This window comes from Gymnoscopelus braueri (assembly GCF_963280865.1).
Source record: "Gymnoscopelus braueri genome assembly, chromosome: 17".
Classification (NCBI taxonomy): Eukaryota; Metazoa; Chordata; class Actinopteri; order Myctophiformes; family Myctophidae; genus Gymnoscopelus; species Gymnoscopelus braueri.
In genome coordinates this window covers 35,088,481-35,113,486 of record NC_137617.1, presented here as the reverse complement: position 1 = coordinate 35,113,486, position 25,006 = coordinate 35,088,481, and the positions used below count along the sequence as shown (strand labels likewise).

At 44.5% G+C, this 25,006-nt stretch overlaps 1 protein-coding gene across 4 annotated transcripts in view; it reads right to left on the bottom strand.

The window, feature by feature from the left end:
* Positions 1-25,006, bottom strand: part of adkb (adenosine kinase b) — a 116,153-nt gene that overhangs the window by 28,434 nt on the left and 62,713 nt on the right. For all 4 annotated transcript variants that reach the window (XM_080456208.1, XM_080456209.1, XM_080456207.1 and 1 more), the window contains one exon: positions 4,342-4,512. In XM_080456208.1, the coding sequence (XP_080312334.1) occupies positions 4,342-4,512 (171 nt within the window). The remainder of the gene's footprint in view (positions 1-4,341; positions 4,513-25,006) is intronic.

The window sequence follows — 25,006 nt, the reverse complement described above, 5'->3', positions numbered from 1 at the left end:
AAAACAGCTTGAACACAGGAATGATGATGGCTCCTTTTGCCTGAGCAAAGTGCATTAATACATAGCTGAATGCCATTTCCACTTTTGTTAAATGGCTCACCTATTGAGTATTCAATTACAATGGTTTGGAAGACGGGGCCGGGACCCACATAAATAAGCTCCCTCAGAGTATGGAGGTGCTGAACGGATTGGACAGCAGTGGAAGGCGTGTGGAGCTCCTGTATGGGGGTGGTATATAATGTCAATGGCAGAAAAGAGAGGGGGCGGTAGGATGGAGTATTATTGGCTGTAGGGCAAAAAAGAAATCTCAAGCTTCTCATCTGCGTTACCGTTTTATTAGGAAAGCATATTTTTTAACCGTCTCACCATTGCTCCTGCTGGCCAGATTTAAAAAAAAGGTCCAATTACTTGAAATGATCTAAATCGAGAGGCAGCCGTGAATCCTGGCTTATGGAACAGTCAGTCAGTGTGATTAATTCAGCCTCAATTAATCATTCCATTTGTCTATGATATGTCTAAAATTCCACAATAACAAATCCGGTGGTAATGGCCCAATCCTTTACCCCAATTGTGCGGTTTATCTGCGACGCTCAAATGGCAAAAGCAAATTGTGGCTAATTTTATCGGCGAATCCGCTGGCATGTGGTTTTTCCAGCGGTAATGATTCCCTCATTCGGGCCTAATTAACTGTGGCCATTAAATGGAGGGAAATGTAATGCCCTGGGTTCCATGTCAGGTAGTCAGAGGAGGACAGCGCGGGAGGACTCAATTAGGCCTGTGCTGTTCCCAGGTTATCACACGACATGTTTGCCAATTAAGTGAAGTAGCGTCTGATGTCTCGGAGCCTCACAGAGTCTTCCGTCCCCAGCCATCTCGGAAAAGGCCCAGCACCATAGAAACAGCGTCACTAGCCTCTCCACCTCCCTGACAGCAGAGGAGCAGACACTACACCATGTCCCAAAAAGGCAGTAATTACAGGACGGATGGGAGACTGTTATATAAGCAGGAGGCTGCCGATAGGCCAACGCAGGCAGGCAGGCAGGCCTGCTGATGCCAGGTTTCAAACAAGTACCAGCAGGATCGAGTTACAGCAGAATTACCCAGGGCGGTCTCACAGTCAAAAGCACAGACACATTTCAACATCAGAAAGCAGGGGCGAGAAGCGAGGAAAGAAACAAGAGCAGAAAAACACGGCAGCTATTGACATTTTGGAGTCTCTGGTGGTGTTTGCGGGATCATTTTGAAATTCCAAACTATCAAAAGAGAATTGGGATGTGACTGAAATAAGATCCTAATCCTGGTAATTAAATTACCGACTTGGAACAAGGCATTTCATTTTCAAAGAAAGGGGGGAGGGGCGGGTGTCACTGTAATTTTCTGACTAGATGAGTATTTGTTATATTGAACAATCACGATTCCATGTAGATGCCTGCATTAAGTGTAATCAACCCTTCATAAATTCCGTATCAGCGATTCTGCACGAGCTCAAAATAGTTTGGAGCTCAAAACAGGAGACTTCATCTGTTATGATTGTGGGAGGGGAGGAGACAGACAAGCACATTAGCCTTCCCTTACAGCATATTCTGCAAGGCTACGGGAGTCAGTGTGTGTGATCCTGACTGTCAGTGACTTGTTATGAGAGCGTCATGGGCTCAAGCTGATCCATCACCAGAGGGGGAGATCGAGGCAAGCGTTGGGCCGAGAGGGGTGGGGGGTGGTGCTGGGCTGGAGTGGGGTGGGGTGGTGGCTGAGCGTGGCTGAGGCAGTCCTGTTGTCTGTCACTCACCATGCAACACTGCATGACCGCCAACATCGTCTGGGTTCCAACGCAACAGGGGTTCGAGGGCCTAGCCGTATGAACAGTCACTCTGGCTCACGCTTCTCAGTAGTCCTACACTGTGGAGGCCAAGAGATGTCAAAACACTTTGGACCCTGCAACGGTGCCATAGATCCTACAATAAATACTGGGCCACTTTGAGGGGTGTTAGCCTGGGGTGTACTGCTGCCCGGAGCACACCAGAACGACGTTCCTCCACTTTTTTCCACCGAGTGAGAAAATAGAATATTTGCAGTTTGCACAATCTGGTTGAAATAATAGTTTTGATCGTTTCAATATACAATCATCACCCAAGCATGTCTCGCAAGAGAGCCAATCATAACAAATGAAATGGTCAAAGTTTTCATATTGACATTTAAGGCGTGTTAATTGATTCACAGCATCAACTCAGGCATTGAGTAACATGCAAGAAAACATTCCACCTTTCGAGCGTAGCTGTAGCCTTTGAGCGGCACAGCGGCACATTTGGCTTCTATTAATGCTAGCTTGCTAACTAGCAGTGATGATAACATAACACAACGAAAAACAACAGACCTTTTCATATAAATACATAAGAATATCTGTGGGTATGACATTCACTCTCTGACAACTATTTCACGTTATTAAACCACACCAGAGAAGGGACATAGATGCCATCAGACAGGCAGAGAAGAAGATGAGGCGGTTTGTTTTCATATTTGTCAAGGTTCGCCATAAACAATAATGTTTTCAAATTTGTCAAGGTGTGTTGTCACCAATAATTGTTTCGTATTTGTCAAGTTGCGTTGTCACCAATAATGTTTTCATATTTGTGAAGGTCAGTGGCGGAGCGTCCGGGTAGGCCAGGTAGGCGGCCGCCTACGGGCCCGGGACTCCGGGGGCCCGGGCCGTCAGATCACATGGACCTTTATTTTATTAGAATTAGACGCACTTTGCGTGCTCCGCCTCTCCGCGGCCGCCTCTCAGCAACTTTCCCAGAGATTCACCAGCTTACATGGAACTGCAAATATATTCGAGGCACCCCAATACACTGTTGGAAGCTCACCCTAACCCTAAAACCGAAATAAAGTAACACTAAAACGAACACAATCCGTCCAAAACCCACGGAGCGCGCGCGCACAGGCTGGGCACGCACGCGCGCGCCTGATCAGTGTGCCGTGCCTACCGGTCCGGCTTTCGGTTGTTCCGCCACTGGTGAAGGTGGGCAGTCACCAATAATGTTTTCATATTTGTCAAGGTGCGTTGTCAACAATAATGTTGTGCACTGTCATCATCATGATGAGACTGAACATGAAGTCAGTCTATCCTTTTGATTGTGTGGTTAGTGATAGATGACTAATGTATGTAAACTTACCACCGTAGGAACAGTGGTTACATAACCTTCGAAACAAGCCACAACTTCACTGTGCGCATGCTTGCATTATAGGTGCACTCCGGTTCTTAAATAAACAACACTACACCCCTGGCTTTAGCTATGAGCATCTCATTTGATTATCCTCGAAAAGACGGGGCCGTTTCGCCGCTCTTAGCTCGATTTGAATCCAGAGTGCGAGCCCGGACACAGAGCCTCAGAAAAGATCATCTCTTTGAACAAACGTACGTTGTAATTATCCCCAGTCATTAAAGTGTAATGACGTGGAGGTGTGAGCAAACTTCTTAAGCAAACAGTTACAGTGCCACCCACCCGAAAATACATAACGTTTGCAAAATGTACTCTGCGGTTTAGGAGACAGAATCGTTCCTCACGGCAATTAGGGAGAGAGAGAGAAAGATCGAGAGAGGGGGGGCGCATATGCAAAAGGGAGGTCTTGTGGAGCTTATGGGGAGGGAGGGAGAGAGAGAGAGAGAGAGAAAAAGAGGAGAGGGGAAAAGCTGAAGTCAGCAACAGCAATAAATCCTCAAATGCTGAGCAGTTTCTTCCAATTCTGTCCCGGTCTGTAGACCCCATCTCTAAACCCAAAGAAAGGCTCTGTTTAGTAGCTTTAGCAGTGGGGAGGCGAGTGCAGTCCAGAGATCTGCCCCCAGAGGTATAGTTTGTCTAGGCGGTACCCCAGAAGTCAAACGCCGCCGGCCTGTTAGACGATACTTCCCTACAGCACCACAGCCTGTGACCACAGCCTGACCTCCAACCAACTACTCACTTCCACACGGCTGGGAAAATCAATAGATTAACTGGCATGAAACGGTGACGCGATTAAGATGAATGATTACCAGGCTAATTCTTATCCATCTCTTTATGGGGCGCTGGCTAAGTGAAATGTTAAATGGGTACATGGATTAAAAAAACAGAAAAAAAACAGCAGACAGGGCATTTAATTTTCCTTTCAACAAGGTGAGAGGATAGAATCTTCAAAATGTAAGCACTCTCCTTTTGTGGCTCAGAAACTCAAGCCACACACACACGCACACACACGCACACACACGCACACACACGCACGCACACGCACGCACGCACACACGTTTTGAACTTTGCAGAGTACATCTCTCCTGAAGGCCCTGACAAATGGCCCTGTTGTTGCACTCACCGTCTCGTTGCCGAACACAATGTCGACGTATGGCATGACCTTCATCAGCGGCTCCTTAAAGAACTGGCTGATGAACGGCGCCGAGAGGTTCAGGCAGAAGATCTTGTTGTTTTCTGAGGCATGCTTGGCCACCTTGAGGATCGACTCCGGGGACACGGTCAGGAAAAAGCCCTGGAAGAGAGACAAGCAATATTCACTCACATCATGTTTTCAGTGGTTTTGATTGCCCATGCCCGAGAAAAAACGATCCCTGCGGCCCTTCTGTGCAGACGGCATCGTTTGTGGCTTTGACAGCGGAACATGGGCCTAAATGGACTGAACTGTACAGGCCACCTCGGATAAAACTGCTAATTTGTGGCTTTTGGATTCTGACAGGGCGATTTTGGGGGTGACACGGTGTGGTGTTATTAAAATAACATGAGAGACAAACGGTGGTAGCTCACTTGAGCGTTTATCTCAAATGGGTTCTTGGAAACATGTACAAGAGAGAGAAAAAAAAGGGGGGGAGGCAGGAAAAAAATCCATCCAGGACAAAGCTTGTGGCTGGAGTCCAAGGCTTGTACTGAAGGAAGCAACATGCACGTATCCGATGATAGGGGGAACAAAAGTCTCGTCTGGACTCTCCTTACTTGGAAACAAGAGAGGCAGGTCCACTCATTGTGTGAATGAATACAAATCAGGTAAGAAAACACCTTTGTGTTTCAGGTTGAAACCCGAAGCGAGACTCTCCTGCAAAACCACACAAAAACACTCCTCCTTTGATACTGATCTTCTTAACCTTGTTTTTCAGCAACAAGCTTCTCTATAAAACCACTGTGTCACAATAGGGGCAGGGTAAAGGGAGGGGGGGGGGGAACATTTCAGCATGGTGATACATTTAATCTAGCTGAAAAGCTTCCATTGTGGCCAACAGTGTAGTTCTCATTAAAGCACGTATGACATTTGCAGGAATGGAGGAGCGACCTTCGTGTAAAAGAACAGAGCATAATACCAATGAATCTAGGACGGCTGTGTAGTCAATCAAACATACAATGTATTACAACGCAGTTGGTTATTACATATTCATGCAGTGTTTCACTCTAGTGAGACTCTCTCTCATTACTTTACTGTTACAGTATGCATGTCATGTGGTTTTTGGGGGGAAACGTCTTTCATGGCGGACTGGGTCAGTGCCCGTGGGTTTGCTATGTCATGGTGCCATCTGTTGTAGAGGAGAGGTGTTTTGAATGGGCCTGCGAAACACAAAAGGAACTCACTCCGGGCTAATGGCCCATCATTGACCCTGACATTTTTCTTTTGCAATGTGCCAATGTGTCGGTGGAAGGGAGATTGTTTTCTGACACAAATGGCCTTTTTGTAGTCGAAAATAAACTGTCACGGTTAAACATAATGCTGCCTCTGATCAAAGGCCTGTGGCTTGATCAAATATCCTGAGGGGTGGTGAACTTTAAAAGCCATGCCACAGCTTCTCTAATCACACACTGGCTCTGTGCAATTTACCTCCAACAACACTATCACTGCCAGCGCACATATGATCACACTGGGTTGCGGAGATAGAGATCCCCCCTTTTTCTAGAAGGAGAATTAACCACTTTAAACCTGGCGTCCCTATTTTGGGTATGTCATTATAGGCAGACATTTTTGTAAATGTTCCAAAGTAGCCGATAACAAGCTTACAAAGCATTGTGATGCATTCTGAGCTTTTGGATTCACTATTTACACCGTGCGACACAAGTATAAAATAAGGCTTAAGTGGTTAAAATCCACTAAGCTGATTTCTGGCTCAACTGCATCTTCTTCATGATTTAAGCAGCCAACTTGAACATGTTTTACAATATCTAAAGTACATCATTTATATAATCTCTAGATATTAAAAAGTTCCCAATTTGAGTTTCCTCAAAGAATGCATTCATGCAATTTTTTTTATTTATTTTTATTCCATCACCCACGTAAAACTTCTTCTGTTAAGAATAGTTTTGTGTGTGTGTGTTTGATGTTAACAGAAAATGCCAGTGGCATCCCTTTCATAAAACAACTCAGATGATTTTTTTTTAAATTCAATTGAATTCCCAAACTTTGTGACTCCAGTGGCTTGTGGGTAGACAAAACCAGAAGCCTGAGCCATGTGAAATTCCAGTTCCCATCGGCAGACTTGACTTTGCGGACAGGGAAACATGAGAAGTTAAGTCTTTAGCGCTGTGGCGTGGATCATGTGTCGAGAATAACAGATACGGTTTCCCCAGGTGTCAGGGAGCCTTGTGAAGGGGACAATGATCACGTTTCCAGGTCAGGGTGATCAAAGTGCTCTGGGTACACTTTGTACAATTTCCATCCAGCCCAAAACATTTAATAAAGGCATTCTCGTCTCGGGATGCATTTTCCTGGCAAACGATATAATAAGAAGCGATGTCTGGCCATGTCGAGCAGTAATTTGAGGGGAAGACTTGGGAGAGCAACGCGTCCATTTTCAGCGCTTAACCCAAAAGAGGAATGACTTCCACTCCACTTGCACAAAGACGTTGTCTAAATGGTAGTGTGAGTTGAGGACTGTGGTAATCTAACCACAGAGGTCTCATTCTGCAGTGGCGGCAGCGGACTGTCACTCGCCGCATTGTATCACTGTTTTTCCTGGGGCTCCTCAGGTCTGAGGAGCTGGGTGTGATGGATGGCATGATGTCACTGGGCCGAAAATAAAAGTGGACATGTGAAGGGTAAAAATGATCTATTTTGGGAAGGGCATTTTCATTTGTGCCACCAGCGGTGGTCATGGGAAGAAAGCAGTTTTGTCCAGGTCTATTTTAATTCTGCTGGGGCAGGGGGAGGGGGTTGCGTTTAGAATACTGTATCAGGACACTTTCACTCGACACCTCCCATTACTCAGAGGAATGATGGAGAGAACACACAATAACACCACCTCCGAGCAAAGTGGAAATACGGTACCTACACTCGTGCCAAATTACGTCCAAGTAGCCAGACTATCAGAGATCGCCGCCTACTGATACGTCTGGTGACATCTAAATTCAATTAAATAGTACTGGGTGGAAACCATGTGAAAAGAAAATATATAATAATAATAATAAACAATAATAATAATAGCTGCATTAAAGAACCAATGCCAAGACATGGCAATACTAGTTTTCAAAGTAGTAAGCGTAGGTTTGTCAGCAGCTGTTCTCACCCCTACATTGAATTTAGATTTCGCCACACATATCAGTAGGTGGAGATCTCTGATCGTCTGGCTATTCGAGACTACTGTCCGAGCGGCCCCCGTATCGCAGCTCTCTCTTGCTAGAGAGCTTTGTACCGGCGATGACTTCCGGTACAAAAGATGATTGTCTGGAAGGTCCGGTGAGCTCAGTTAACAGTGCTTCCATCAAAGCCACACAAAGACCCTGCCTTGTGCTTCCCTGTCATTACCATAGGCAGCCCCCCCATCATCATGCTCTCATGGTGCAGCGGGTTCATTACGCAGAATTAGATGTCACACAGATCAGTGTGCGCGTGATGCCACACACTGGTCCCTGCCTCGGTTATCTTTGTGAAGCGCCTTTGCGGTGGCGGATCGATAGCCGGGGTTTGGAGCTTCATTAGCTCAGTGTGACTCCAGCTCCATCAAGGCACCTCTGGCACGCTACGCTGGCGTTCCCAGATCTATTTTACTCCCCTTATATCCAAGGGCCCTGCTGTTTTACACAAATAGACACACAGAGCCACATCCACACAAACAGACCTTCACACTAGAGAGCAAAACAGAGGCTCTCGCTCTACCAGATAAGGGAGTGAGAAAGGACAGAGAGAGGTAAGTGAGTAATGGGGCCACAAAGTATCTTCTTGAGTGAGTGGAAAAGAAAAACCACAGAGACAACAAGAAAGCTTTCAGGGCTACTCTATATTCCTGAAACAAGTTTCAAAGGGAGATTATGAAGTACATTTATAATTACAGCGTTTCACCTTGACACTTTCTTGACACGGTCGTTCATAATAGCCACTTAAACCCTACATACTTCGTTGAATGTCAAATAGCGAAAATAGCCAATCTACACGCTCACAACTGAGCTTGCAAATCTGCTATTTTCACAGAATGTTTGCCTATTTTCGCCTATTATGACATGCCAAGAATAGGGATGCTAGTGTTCATGTGGTTGACCACTTGTCATATTTTATACTTTACACTTTGTCTTATGATGGTGTCATGCAAAAACAGCCTTTTACAAGCTGCTATTTTTTGAAACTCTGAAAATGCTTGAAAATATTCACCTATAATGACTCGCCCAAATTAGAGATGCCAGGCTGAAAGTGGTTAACCTTTGGTATGCCAAGCTAGTGCGCTATTGGGTTTTTTAGATGCCAATATCGTTTTCTACGTACGGGAACAGGACCGCCAGTCAGTCTAATCTGAAAACACCTTCAATTAGACCTGGGGAAAAGATAACAAATGGACTTTAGAGGTAAAAAAGAAATAATCCCTCCGCAGCCTGATTCAGCATTCCCAGCACTTTCACAATATGTTTGATCTGACTGCGAGGCAATCCAACCGCACTGATAGCATCTGCTTCTTCTTCTTTCGCTAACATTAAGAATCATGTTCGGGAGGACCTTATCAGATATCTAGGAATTCATCCACTTCTTCTGAAGGGGCTGGAAGGAGGCCAACCATACTGGAAACTAAGGGGTGGGTGGGGGGGGAGGTTGTGGGCCGCAGGGTAAGCTTGTAAAGCACTTGGAGATGAGGGAAAGGCGGTATCGTGTCAGCTAGGATCTCCGGGGCAACATAAATGTGCCACAAACCCGGGATTTAACAACTGTGCAGAGACATTACTTACTAACTGCTGCTGCATTTATTTCTCTAAAATCTTCCTCTGGTTTAAATATTACTCAATTTACCAACTGATTATATATTTTACAAATGTTGCGGATGGCTCCCACGTTGTACACGTGACATAACAGCGATGCAGCTTGGAAAGGGTCGTGGCAGCAACTAAAAACGTACCTGGTCAAGGTCATCCTTAATGAGCGTGGATAAAACGAGACATTAAGGGCGGACCGCAGAACACTTCGGGGGGAGAGTCACACACTACCGGCCAGCAATTTGTACGGCCATCACAGGACATAATCACATTAACCCCGGATGCCTCCGCTGCATAGAAGCAATGCAAAAACTAGTTGCATGTTATTTAACAACTTAAACCCTATATTTCAGTTGACTGGTGTCCCCCAGGATTCTATACTTGGTCCCCTCCTTTTTTCTGTCTACCCCAAATGTCTTTGCCCAAAAAAGCTCACAACGTGTCACAACGCACCGCGTTGTAAGCTTCTAGATTTTCGCCAAATGTTTGCCCCCAGAATAGGGATGCTAGGGTTCAAGTGGTAAACCACTTTCAACCTAGCGTCCCTATTTTTTTAATATTTTGACAAATAGCGAAGATAGCAGATCTACAAGCTCACAATGCGTCACATCGCGATTGGCTAGTTCCACTGCTCATCGTACAATGAAGTATATAGGGTTTGAGTGGTTAACTCAAATAAGAAGTTAGTGTTACTGGCATCACAACAGTGAAAAGAATTGGTGCGATTATAGGGTATCTTGCAAATCGTAACATGAGATGGGCTTCGGGGGCTCTTCAAATGGCTGGCTTTTGCTCTCTCCTGTACAGCTCCAGAGTTTCAAAAATGTGTTGGCCAGGGTAAGAGGCCAGCCTGAGAGGGAGAGGGAATGCCAAGGAATGTACTTAAGATCTAAAACAGACAAGATTTAAAGCCAAGAGCATTCAAATGCCAGTACTAATCCACAAAATAATTCAGTGCATAGCACAAACCAACTCCCTCTTACAGATACCATATGTTACCTCTGTTAAGAGACGAAACAAAACATCATTCCGGGAAAGAAGCAATGCTTTCTTCTCCCAAAATTCTGTTATGGTGGTAATGAAAGCATGGGCACAACAAAGAGATGTGGGCACGCACACGCACACACACACACACACACACACACACACACACACAAACAAACATGCACGCTCCAGAGCAAGTCGATTTCCACTTCATTTTCTACTGTTGTTCTTCCACCATCACTGGAGGCTGAGGCAGGATAGAACAAACTGTTTGGTTTGCAGGGAGTTAAAACTTGCTAATGCATACACTCTCAAGTGTCCTTGTCTGCCACACTGCACTTAATTAGCATTTTAGCGCAAGCAGTTCTCTCTCCTTCAGTACCTCTGAAGGGGAAACATCACTGACACACACACATACACACACACAAATATTTTTGGAGTCAAGTTTGAACTCCCGCAGTTCCTACGCTACTTCAGTTCAGGATGGGGAATGGAAGAGGAGTTGGTGGGGGCTGGAGGGGGGGGGGGGGTGATGGAAAATGGAATAGAAATCTGCAAAACACACCTATGTGGAAACAGATGTTGAGACTTCAGATTTTTCTCAGCTGAATTGGCTTGAAAGGACATATATATTAATATATGGGTCAGATGTATAAAGCAGGGGTGCGGTGTTGGGGTGTCTGCGCCCGCCAAGGGGTTTCCAGTTTCAACGGCCAAGTGACCACAGAGGTCACAAACAGACAGAAACCAAATCTCTGCAGACATTCCTCGACACTGTTGCACAGAAGTGAACATTTCCAAATGTGCCACTCTGTGGACGTAAATGAATTAGCACACTCAACTTAAACACGGCGGCGAGGAACCAGCGGGACAATCCCTCACTGTTCGACGAAAAACGATCAGCCCAGCGAGAGAGGGAGAGCTGGTGCACCAGATCGGAAAATTGCAGGTAATTGCTGAAGCCATTGAATCAAATTTGGTTTTGGTTGAAAGACTAAAATAACAAAGCTCTGATTGCTGAAAAGACAAGGGCAGGGTGCTCGGCGGCCCTGTTGCTCACAGTTAATTTGATACATATTTCTCCCCCTCGCAAATGTCTGAGGTGCTGGCAAGAGACCGAAAAGAGAGCGAGCGGGGGGCAAGCGGGGTGGGGGACGACCCCCACTTTTCCTGCAAATACTATCCATCTGCCATATTACATTTAACCAGCATGAGAGGCAAAGGGAGTGCCCTTGCACAATATTGTGTGAAGGCTGTCAAACTCAATGCAGGAGCCCGGTGCCCACTGTTTAGAGCCAAGGGCATGGGGGCTGCTTAAATTCACTCTAATAATAATAACTCCTGACTGTGTAAGCTCAGTGCCAGCAAAGGAGCAGTGTATAGTAAAAAACTAAAAACGTATCCTTAATTATTCATATACCTAAAAAAAACAAATCTACTTGCAACTGTAATTTGATGGCCCTGGATCTCAACACAAACTGCTAACAGCTTTTTGCCTAAACGCCAAATTAGAATTTGAGATGAAGGAAGAGAGTAGTAGTAGTTGTACTGTAGAGTATTACACCTGGTTTCCGAAAGTGCAAAGCAAGAAGTCGCTCAATATCATTTTTTCTGCTGAGACAGTATGAGTACTTGACTGTGCAGGCTACTAATATGAATAAATTCCTTTATATCGACAGTTTTGGTCATATGGTATTCTACAGAAAAATCCTAAGGAAAAAGTGCAGTACAGTCCATTACATTAGAAGTGATTTACACTGCAAAATCCTTAGTGTCAATTTAACTCTTGAGAGTATAAGAATTGACCCGTAAGGGTATGGATAAGGGATAAGGGTAAGGGATTTCCACACCTGTGTAATTGGGAACATAATGTCAGCAGCATAAAATAACATTGCACTAGGACTCAGTTGCTTGTATCGCTGGCCTTGACTGATACAAAATAGAGCCCAACTCTGGTATCAGTACACCACTAAAACCAAGTTTGGAAAATCAATTGCCTGCAGGCAAGAAGTGTGAACTCTCATACCCTTAGCACAACTTCCTTGAAAGTGCAGGTCCTAAATCAAATCAAGCAGAGCCAATGCACGGTGGAATTGTGCAAAAAAAATAAAAAATGACACGGTTATATAAAATGACAACTAGAGGGAAATACAGCCAACTGTGATGCCAGGAAACTTTTGAGTTCATTTATTTATTCCCTGCGCCGTGTTTTTATCTTCTCGGCACAGTGATGATGCTAGGAGTCAACTCTGATCATCTTTGTTTTCTTCAGGCCTGGGGAGGAGAAATATTGAATGCACAAAAGATGATGTAAACATACTGTACACAGAGGACATGCATGGGATATAAACAGCCTGGTGGGTGCTGTGGCCCATAGAACCTTGGAGTTTACCAATTGTGACATAATCTTCATCAAAATAAAGGATTCTGTTGTCGCTGCACATTTTATAGCACGCTGTCTAGAAAAGGATTTGTCTGTGTGTGTGTGTGTGTGTGTGTGTGTGTGTGTGTGTGTGTGTGTGTGTGTGTGTGTGTGTGTGTGTGTGTGTGTGTGTGTGTATGTGTATGTGTATGTGTATGTGTATATATATATATATATATATATATATATATATATATATATATATATATATATACACACACACACATATGCGTGCATGTCCCCTCAAAAGTAGACACATCACAGCTCACACCACTATGAGGCAGCCATAGCTGAATGGGTAGAGAGGTGGTCTGGGAATCGGGAGGTCCACGGTTCGCCCCCCGGCTTGCCCGGTCTATTTGTCCCTGAGCAAGACACTTAACCCCTAACTGCTCCCTGAGCACTGTCTTAATAGTGCCAACTACTCCTAATAATTAGGATGGGTAAATGCAGTGGACAAATTTCACGTTTGTGCAAATCCCAAAAAGTAACCCATAGATGTTTGGACAAAATGATGATGATGATGAGTTTCGTGCACATCATGAAACTGAACTTTTACTTATACTGTAGGTGAAGTATTTCCATCTCACCCAACTATTCGACATCCCCACAAAGCAGTCACTTTGTGTCAATGCGGGGTCATCCAAATTGGTCCTGTATGGTGTGGCTGTGTCACTGAACTCCGCATTGTGACTTGTGCGGCTATGTTCACAAACTGCAAACATACATAGTGACTTGCTATCAATGTCTAAAGATTGGACACGGATGCCATGCCGTTATTAGACTCTTGTTTTGTCTTTGTTTCTTGCCCTTTATGCTCGATTGATAGGGGTCCCGTCGGGGGTCTATACTTACAATTACAAGGCATTACTAGGCATTTAGCAGATGATCTTATCCAGAGCGACTTACAAATAAGCAAGGTAATCACGTACATAGGATGCAGAGAGACAGTGTAGCGCCTCAAGTAACTAGGATCCCAGGTAGAACAAGAACCTAACATCAGTCTAAACAATAATACTATCACTATATTCCTGGTCCCTTACTTTTTCCATCTTCACCAAATCTCTTCAAAAAAATCATATAAATAAGCTCACAAAGCATCACGCTGTGACACGTTATGGGCTTGCATATCTGATATTTTTTGCAGAATGTTTGGCCGGTTATGACACGTCCAGAACGGGGATACTAGGGTTCATGTGGTTAAAAGGGGGAAGTTAGATTCACAGAAATTATTTTCACAATTCACTCTAGGGTAGATGATGTTCTATTGTATTCCCATTTCCTAACAACACAACCAATCACGGCTCATGTAAATAAATACCACAGCAAGACATCAACATTTTCATGATCAAAGAGAAAGTGGCAGAGTCGGAAAGACGTTGCAGCAGCTCAAAACTTTAAGTAAATGCAAGATAATGCCATTGAAAATGTCATCCATCGCCTCCGTGTTTATATTCTCTCTGCAAGTTTGTTCTCAAAGAGCAACTCTTCAATTCAAAACACACAGAACTGAACTATGAACAGTGAAATACTGTGTCACTTTAGTACTAAGAGTTTCACTCACTGGGGGATGGCTTCTCATACAAATGTACCGGGAAAATCTGCATCTTACTGAAATGCTGCTATAAACAACAACATAATGTGATTGGCCTCGGGCATTCAGGGAGCCTGTGCAAAGGATTCACACGGGTGAATCATACCTGTGTGAATAAAACTTGAACAAAAACATTGTGTTCTCTAACTCTTTGTTTCTTTATGTCTAATCCCACATTTTTTGAAGCTACTGTATGAAGGAAAAAGGGCATGCCTCTGCTGCTGCTGTTGCACACTATAGGTTTCTGTTGTAAAAAGTCCAACTACATGGACCAGTTCGTTGACTGACTGGACCCACGTTTACTATCAAATCAACAAAACCCAGAAGCACTACAGACCCTAGCCACCCAGCAACCTGTATGTTTGAGTCTGACAAACCTATTTTGCCAAGACCAACCTCTGGCCCGGTTGATTATGGCAAACGCCTCTCAGACAGACATGCAGGAAAATCATCTTTCACTTCCACAATTTCCATTTATTTTTGCGCTGGAAATGTTGTCCTACAGATGATTTGCGAGCAGAGGTCCTTACAAAAAAAAGAGTAGGGTAGTAGAAGGGACTTCAAAAACTGTAAAGCATTCCAAAATGAATGATGTAGTCTACACTATCAAGTATGCCTGTCTGTGTCCAGTGATTGCTGGCTTCTGCTTCAAAGAATTTATGAAATAGATATATAAATAAAATGAAGCGTTTTAGAGATAAAACACTTAAAACATTTCATTTCCAATATGCCACTGTATGGCTGAAGAGTATCCGTTACTTAATATACGCCCCCACACTTCTCTCAACATGAAAAATTACCACTTAAGGAAAAAATAAACGTACAAAGCTGGTCTGAGGAGCAAGAGGGTGGAAGGTTGCCTCCTAATTGCTGGAGGGGAGAGAGCCCATGGAAGAGTAAACAAAGTCTGATCGATGGTGGGGATTATATCAGAAAGAGCCTCTGGCCTTTGGCCAAGACGAGCAAACACACTGGTCTCTGTCTCCGCTCCAGTTGTAAAAAATAGCCAAGGCGAGAGCCGGTAAGTTAAAAGCATTATATTTCACAGAGGGGGGGGACAGATGGAGCATGCTACAATACTAGGTATGACATGTAGCCAACTATATCACTCCTTGGCTATTCCTATCAGACAGAAATGCCAGCAGATAAGAGAGCAGTGTTGTGAGTTTGATGGAAGGGTGCTGTGGCTAGGGGGCTTAGCTTTAGGTCAGAGTGTGTGTATGTGTGTGTGGGGGGGTGCTACAACACCGGGTGTGTGAAACCGCGCCATCACCTCACACACACGCAAGTTCAACGTACTGCTAGCTGGCCACAGCGAGTGAGAAATGTATTCTGTGTATTCCAGGTTTCCACGTGGCAATTGCAATTCACAAAAGGCCACTTGACCACTTGATCCCTATTTTCAATATTTTGGCTATTTGAAAATAGCTGATCTACAAGCTCACAACGGGTCAGGTTGCGCCACATTGTGAGCTTGTGGGTCAGGTATTTTAATAAATAAATACATGAATAAATACAAATAATACAAACTTTAAAATGTCTTTATGTGAAAAACATAAAATTGTGACTTTGTTTTTGTCAGATTGGGGGTAAATTCTACAGCACCACACGTGTGAACTGAAAACCACTCCACCACCATGCTTGCATACACGTGCAAGTTCAACGCACTGTTAGCTGGCCACAGCGGGTGAGAAATGTATTCTGTGTATTCCCGGCTTCCATGTGGCAATTGCAATTCACATAAGCCACTTAAGGAAATCCGCGGAGGGGGAGAGAAAAGGTATAAAACTGAGAAGGGCTTACAAGTTATTGGAGCCTTTTAAAACATGAGGGCTCCTCATCCGACACATTTTCCCTTTTCCACTCTGGCGAATGAGCTCACTCTTTTGCCTTTTAATCCCTATAAAAACGTATTAACACCCAAAATAACATAATTCATTACCTATCTGAAACGTATAAAACTTAAGACGCTGGCGCCTGAGATATAACACTTGCGAAAATTGCTTTGGTCTCACATTTGCAAGGGTTTTTAAATAAAAGCAGGTATGAGGAGTATATAAACTAGTCTGTCTGGGTTGTCATGTAATACTGATATAGTCCCAACAAAAGGAATGCTTTTGAACTTTTGAATCTACTTCCACTTAAACCTGTGATCCACGTTAATGGCCTATGCATCACGCTAGCTGCCTCTAATAGTAGCATGTCTTTCGCTAAGTTTCAGCAACATATCTGTACAGATAAGTGGGCGATGACTGGGTAGAAGGATTGATTACGTGTATTAATCCCAGAAGAAATTAGAGGAGATTGATGAAGGCGTGCATGTACTCCACACAAAGCCTTGGGAGTCTCTAAAAGCCGTTACCATGGTGGTATCCCATTAGAATAACAAACATTTCCCCTGGATGTTTAACATCGCTTCCCAGTGAGCACAGCCCTCCCAGAGCTGAGCCCCCCCCCCTTCTTTCTCTCTCTCTCTCTCAAGCACCTGCCTTCACATTTTCCACTTCTGAAATTCCACCAGCCGCCTGAAAAAAAAGGGGGATGAAATATGAAATGCAGTTACGAGAAAACTTGAGTGCCAAAGAAAAAAAAAAAAGACTTTTCTTCAAACCCGTAATAACTTTCCATGGGAATAGGGAGAAACTTAAAAAGAATAACACTTCCCCTTGATTCTCTACTCCTACCAGTTTTTTAAGCAGGCAGTGAATTTCCTGGAGTGATAAGGGCTTAGGCAGTGTAATCCTCAGAGGGCCCTTCTCTGGCATGCCACGAATAAAGAAACCTTTCCCCCTCAAAAAAAAAAAAAAAAAAAAAACAGAGAGAGAGAGAGTGGCAACAGTAAGTTCGAGAACAGGGTGTGCGGGGGGGCTCTGGCATCTCCCACACACGATGGGGAATGCAAATTAGCATGTGTGGAAAGAGCAGCCGGACTGGTCTCAGCTGGAGATCAACAGAGGAATATTGATAATGACAATACGAGAGGCTTCCCTGGGCTTAGAGACGGCAGCGGACACTGAGGCCGCTCTAATTGGCCTCACACAGGGGCCACCTATAAATGTTTCACACTGTTCGCACAGATTGATTCATTATCGGTTGGCGCAGACGGGGCCTGGTGGCCCTTGTGGAAAGTGTACCGTCTTGAACCGGTCCCGTGTAAAGTCACTCGTGCCGCGGCAGGACTGAATATATCATTTCGACCTTTCGCTTTAGATATTGAAATGAGAGCAAGAAACATGACTTGCCCACACCGCGGGACTGGGTGATGGCGCTGCATTTCAAATGCAAGAGCAGGGGGGGGTATTGCAATGATAGGTGACAGTGCAAGGAAAAACATTAATAATTCACAGACTCCTCAGTCAAGGTATCCCAGGCAATAATATACTGCCATTTTCACACCAGAAGTTGAAGCTAGCTAGCTAGACTGAGCTATAAATACAGCCTTAATTGTGGTAGCAACTGTCAAATAAACCTGCAATGATAATCTATAATGCTTTGCCACGCGGGAGAGGTAATAACCTTACACAATCAGTCTATCTTCTGTCCTCTATTATGGTTTTGATGTATTTTTTTAGCTCAAATGCACAAATTATTCAATATCCAGCATAACCCACTCTGCAGCCTTCACACGCAGGCATAGCAGCCGAAGATCACTGGCGGCCATTTAGGAGCCGTGAGAAAGGCAGCTGAGCATCTGAGATCCTCTCTGGGTGGTTGGTTACATGTGGTTGACACATTTGCATCTTCAAAGATGCGCACAGACAAGCTCAACATGTGTGAGGATGTCTGTGTGCGGCATGTGGAAAACCCCAATCCTTCCTCTGAAGATGTTTCACCCCTACCCCCTACTCTTTCCCCACTCAGACTATGCAATGTTGTGTGTTCATTTATCTGTCAGGCATTTCAATCGAAAGTCTGTTCAACAGTGAGTTATAAACATGTTGCTTGGGACTGCATGCATGCAAAACAGTCGCCGTACAGCGCCGTACTGTGTGCTGCGTCAAAACAAAACAACGCGCACAAAAACCTGCAGGAAACTACGAATCAAGAACCATTACACACCAACAAATATGACACGAACAGTGCTGCATATTATTTGAGCTCCAAGAACCATTCACTCAGTGTCTCTTCCAATGAGCGTGAACAATGTGTGCAGAGAGCGCATTGTGCTGCAGAGCATGGAGAGTGTTCTCTGAATTGTGGGTAAATTACAAAAGAGGCCCGCGCAAATTAGACGTGATGACTTCATAATACATGTGAAGTGTTGGCTTTCTCCAGAAACCTATCCTGAGGCTATGCTCATGGATCAGCGCTTTGAACTTTCATTTATTCGTGCCAAACCGCCGCAATCACACCGCTGTAAAACAATCACTAGCATTATAGTACATGCTGGATCAATGTTGACTCAATCACTGGCAATGGGTTAGATTTACCAGCTTAACGCATGTGTTTATATCATAATACAGCTAATCTATATTTGCAAGGGAAGGCGCATATCCGTTTTGGCATGATGCACAACTCGTGTGTGTGTGTGTGTGTGTGTGTGTGTGTTTTTTTATTGTCAAATTCAAACCATTGAGTGAGGTCCTTAAAGAAGATTAATATCCTCAAAGTGTTTGTAGTGGGTTTAATCCTAAGAGACCATTTGCTATAGAAGGAGGAAGAGGACTGGAGGGAAACAGCTGTATTTCAAGATGAACCATCCAGGGTTTCTTTCCCCCCTGATATTCACATGGCGCTGTGATAGCTCCATGAGATTACAGCACAGAGAGGACTCGTAAATAGCCGCACAGACCCTGAACAATGTCTGGCATGTGCGCCAACTGCTGAGCAATTTCATATTACAATGCAACCCCTTACTCATGCATAATTTGGCTCGCGCAGAAATAAATTACCTTTGCAATTTGGGACGCCTCCAAGGGTTCTACTGGGTGCCGTTTCTCCACAGCACATTGTGTGATTGCAAGTGCAGCCAACTAAAGGGGAAACTAAACACAGGCGGGATTGACCGGGGTCGTATACCTCTGTTGAACCAAAAAAAACTGACCACGATGGTCAGATTGAGAGAGACTCAGCACAGAGAACTGGGGCCAAGAATAAATTGTAGCCCTGGGGAGATGTGAACAGGAAGAAAATAGAGGTCTTCATTGGAATGCATGCTGTAAACAGGGGCTAAGAGTTATTTACTCGCAGGGCAAAACATTGTGCCTTCTCATCCTTAATTAAGCCCCGTTTATATTTCCTCAGTGACGTGTGAGCGATCTGCATAGCACTCCTAGTTGAGATGCATCAATATTGCCTCCTCAACTGCCGCTTGCTACATAATTAATACGTACGCCGACATGACATGGATATGATATGACAAGAGTATCAGAGGCATGGAGTTGGAAAAAGAGCTGAGTGAATGCATTTTTCATGAACTGCAGTGTTCCCCCAGCCAAAGTTCCAGACGTGATGTTTCAGTTTCAGAGACGGAGGGACACGGAGGGCAAGGCAAGCAAATATGGAGCTGTGTGAAAACAAAACCGGGATTTCATATGCGATTCGTGTGGATCTGACGCTGATTGATCGCGATCTCAGATCAAGACAGCCAAAGGTTGACTTTGATTGGCCTCGCATCTCCCCCCGGGGATGATTGGATCAGGGGGTTCCTGTTCAAAAACTGTAAAATGTGATACATCCATCCGCTCTCATCCCTTACTTCTACTGATCCCCGCACTCTGACTGATGTCTCAACATCTCATGGGCTACGGGCATTGCCGCGGCCGCCAATGTTAGCAAAAGCGAAAGTCGGTATTAGTAAATGTCTCGCTTTTCGTTTCTCTCGCTGTTATGTCGTCGTATGGGGCCCAACCTATAAATAGGCGACATTCCTAGTGCCTGGTGGATGGAACCACACAGGTGTAAAGACAGATTCATTTTGCAGTGTGTTCGGACAGGGTTGCCGTGTGCTGCCATTGGGAGGGGGATGGCCTTAGAGGGGCCATTTCTCCTCATTCAGAGCCATTACCACCCCACTGTCACTGTCAGTCTGTCCCCTCACCCATCACTGATCCCAGAGCAGCCCCACAGCCCGTCTCAGACCTTGCAACTAAATCACATTCTACGCACAAACGGCTGGGGCCGTGCAACATCTACTGTATCTAATCTAATCTGTCCATCTCCTGTGTCCCTACACAACGCACTCACACACACACAAACACACACATCCTGAACACAACGGGAGAAAAGCATCTCGCCAAAAGAACACACTCCCAAATCGTGTACATTTCCGCCGCGTATGGTGAAATGAGGGCCGGTAATGCAAATCAGAAATCAGGATTTGCTTTCATAATTGGGGTGTTATCAGCTCATTAAGAAGCGGGGAGGCATCAGTGAAATGAGCATGTAATGTTCCCATTACACAGCCAAAGGAGAGAGCACTTAGAACACATCAACAACTCCTTGGGAGAGGAAGGGAAGCAGCTGTGATTGATAAGGTTACTATCTTGTCAGCTTAAAAAAAAAAAACACTTGCAGGAAGCGGCAATTTACCAGAGAGAAGCGAGCGAAATGTTCTCAGGTGCTCCCTGATAGCCACTTCCCTGCCCCACCACGCCATCATTTCCAATACAAAGTGGCACATCTTATTAAAAATGTGACAGATTTATTATTATAGTTGTTTAACTCCCCTTAACCTCTTTATAATCAAATCATGTTAGGGGTTCAAGGAGACTCTCCCCCAGTAAATTACAATCATTTTTTGCTTGATTTAAATTCCCCCTATATAGCAGGGCCCAGGGACCACATGCGGGGACCATTTCCTGTTTATTTCTCCGCTAGCCCGTCCACCAGCGTCAAGTATGGATGTGTGGCAATGAAAAAAAATATATAACATGACTCAAGCCACTTTAAACACTTATATACTTACGTACGACGAATAGCGAAAATAGCCGTTCTACAAGCTCACAATGCGTCTCAAAGCAACGGATTGCGAGCTTGTCAATCTGCTATTCTCGAAAGCCCAAAATAGGGACGCCACGTTGAAAGTGGTCAAAAGAAATTGTTCCTGTGTATAGAGAACAGGGGTTGCGTCACAGAAATAATCGAGTATAACATGACCCCACCCCCCACCCCCCATAACCCCGTCCTCGTCTGGTCCATTAAATCATTCAATGCCGAGTGGAACACTGTGTGCTGGTAGCGCTGATGGATCCGACTGGCGGGATGCAGATTTGTCATCATCACGACCCCCACGCTAATGCCACACGCATCTCAGTGTGACAGACGAGGAGGGACATCCAGCTGCCATATTGTATTTTCTGTACTGTAATTGCTGCGGTGCAAAGAGGTGAAATCGTACCGTACAGTATGACGACGACATAATCACGCACGTCATCGGGCCTGCAGGGGAAGGGCTGCACTTTTTCTTAACCGTTTTCAACCTAGTGTCCCCTATTTTGGGTATGTCATTATAGGCGAAAATAAATACATAAATAATGGAGTCGCGATGCGACGCACTGTGAGCTTGTAGATTGGCTGGTTTTGAAATAATATCGGGATAGAAACGGCGTGGCTCAATGTGGATCTCAGACCAGCCCTGTGATATCAGTCACCTATGACGTCAGTCGTATATGATGTATCTGTATGATGTATGACTCAACATTTGGCAAGGTTTCAGCGTGATCACAGCCTCTTTGACCTCCATCATAATATTAATTCAAGTTAAATATTTTTGACTAATTGAATCATTGATGTTTTTATTGACAAAAATGCATCTACATGACCATATATGTTTGTACATAAAACTGAAAAAAGCTCAAGCTTATTTGTGCTGTGGTCCTTTTTATTCCACTGAGGTCCCAAAAATGATAAAACGTGAAAAAAAATTAATACAGAAGAGAGAACGCTGGAGCAACACGGACAGTTTAGGCCTTCTAATTATTCATTAGAAAAAATTAATAATGGGACTAAACTCGCTACGAGTCATGTCATGACTCTGAGGAAGGTCGAAAGACCGAAACGTCAGTCTGTTTTACTTGCACCGAAATAAATAAAAGGCCTAAACTGTCTGTGTTGCTCCAGCGTTCTCTCTTCTGTATCTATTGTCCCTACCCCTGTGACGCACCGGACTGGCCGTTTAAGGCTGAGGCGCAACGGTAGAATCCCTTTGTTTGTGAAAAAAATAAACTTAGTGTGCACACTGCCAGTAGGCCACAGAAGTACTGTACCTCCACTACGTTTTGACGTAGATTGGTCCAGCAGTTTGCGAGATTAGCTCAAGACACTGCAACAAACACATACATACTCAGAGACACCATCATAGACCGGTTGGCTAGCGTTTTATAGAGCCATGCCGTAAAAATGTTGCGGTTCAGTGGTTAAAAAGCCACTGTAATTGGGAAAAACAAATGTACACCTTTGGGCAAAATCAATACATCCTGAGCTGACGGAATGCAAATAGCTGCTATTCTGGCTGTGTGACATGGGACGATGCACCATTACTTATTCTGGCTCCATTCAATGTCATCATTAGCCTCAACAGTGTCAAATCCGCTCAATAAAAGGGCATTATTTCCAAAGGATAAGCGCTGCATTAATCCTTTTATGCTGCTTTCAGCAGGATGGAGTCTCCCATAGCTAATATTAATGCACAAGGTGTCAAGAGTGAGATGGCTAAGCCTGATAACTCAGGATGTACAGTCAACTTTACAGATTGCTATCTGCCCTGGACCACCGATCCTAATAGGAAAAGAACAGGATGCGGTTTTAGAGCTCCACTTCCCAATGTTGACTTCAAAGAAAACAATAATTTTCAACGGGGCTTCCTGAACTGAAGAGATAAGCCACAGACCGGGGGAGGACAAAATAAAAATGATGCTCGCCTCAGAGAGGGAAAAATAGCTTCCTGATATAGTCCTAGCTCCCTCTTTAAAGCTGACACCTAGAACATCGAGTTTATCAATTATACATAAAGCTAGAATCTATCTTCTGCTGGCAGCCTGTTTGGATCTCAACCTAACCCTCTGAGTGGTGAAAGGCTCCCCATCCCTCCCTCCCTGCCTACCTCACCCACCCCTCCCGTCGCATCTTTCACTAGCAGCCTGTCCTTAAATCAATCCCCTTTTTAGGCCTGAATTTATTTTTCCTGTAACAAATCTGTCTTGGCAAATGATGTCACATAAGCGGGGAGAATGACAGCCTGATGTCTATGCAGGGAACATCAACCTTGCTCCAGCAGCCTCCTCCCAAGGTGAGTAATCATGCTGAGGAGCGCTGCAGTGTGTGGATGCCAGCCAGAGTCCAAACAAACCCGGAGTCTGTTGCTCAAGATAAACAAACCAATTAGGAGGAAGGCATGTTATTCCTCAGTTGGTGGGATATTTGCTAGATGGAAAATAATCAATGCATTCTTATTTCCACAGGGCGATGCCTGAAAAGTCCTGAGCAGAATAAAATCTAGGCAGAGAGAGGGGAATGAAATTATTCATTAGAAAAAATAAATAATGGGACTAAACTAGCTACTAGTCATGTAATTAATCCGTACAGCCTCAGTGGAGGGAGACGAACACAGAGGGAAGATTCATCATAGCTTTTCGCCCCTCGCTCCCAGGGATACATGCCCTTCTTGTGTGGATGAGTCAGCTTACATCTTTTGACAAGTGTGAGCCAAGGGCTTTGTCAAAAGGAACCACAGTTATTGTTTTGATTGGTCCCCCCTTGTTATGTTGGGAGCGCAAAATGCTTTCAAATGTGATTGCGCCACAGCATTTGAAACTGAGGCACGCACATATATAACATCAAAAGAAGATGTCTGCTTTTTATTTACCGAGGACAATAATTTGGCACTTTTTCACTGTCTCTGGCGCTTTCCCCAGATTGGAACGCACAACCCCTATCAGTAATTGCAGGGAATGGCCCCATTGGCCAACAACAGCATTAGACGCTTGGGCTCACAGTGCATGACATTCAAGCCAGCCAATAAATATGGACATGCTAATCAAAGTGGCTGTGGCTCTGACATGGCCCATCTCAGTGGAACTGGAGGACTTTTGCTGGGTTGAGCTAGGGGGGGCAGATGCTCTGGCTGCTACTCCACTCTGCCCTGGAGGGCCAAGTACCAGGCTAACCGCTGGCACGAGGAGTTTTGATGCAGGAACCAAATATAAACAAATAGGTGGCGACCAACAATGCCACACATGAAAAGAATAGATCAAATCACAGCCAGAAAAAGAAAGATAACAGGAAGAGAAAGTGAAGAAAATGAGAACTACATACAGTATGTGAAGAGATTTAATGCACTGCTGAAAATATGACACTTGCCAGAAGTCCAAATGTTCCTCCAGAGCAGTGGCAGCCCTGTCGGCTAAGTCTCTATAAAGCCTCCAAAGCTGCTTACAATATACACTTGAGAAACAATAGATAAGGTCAGTGTACTAGTCTATATCTGAACGGGGACTGATGTATGACAAATAAACACTTCTCCACAGCATGTGCGAACCCCCGCCAGGCTTTGTTGGAAACCTGGGCCTCTGTAGTCGGCCGATCAATTTCCACAACATTTGTCAAGAATGCTCTTTGATGAATAAATTATCAAATCATTATACAGTATGATATTATTCTCAGAAGTCATTAGTCATTGAAAAGGGGGAGAAGGAGAGAAAAGACAGGCAGTTTAGAATGGAGTCCTGCCAACCTGGCAGGAGGACGATATGTGCTGGCTTATTACAGACCATAAACAAATTATGGCTACATAAAAGGGGGAAAATGAAACCTTGCAGAAGGAAACAATTGCCGAAGACCAGTGTCCAGCATCTGTGTTGCAGAGACACGCATCTGTGG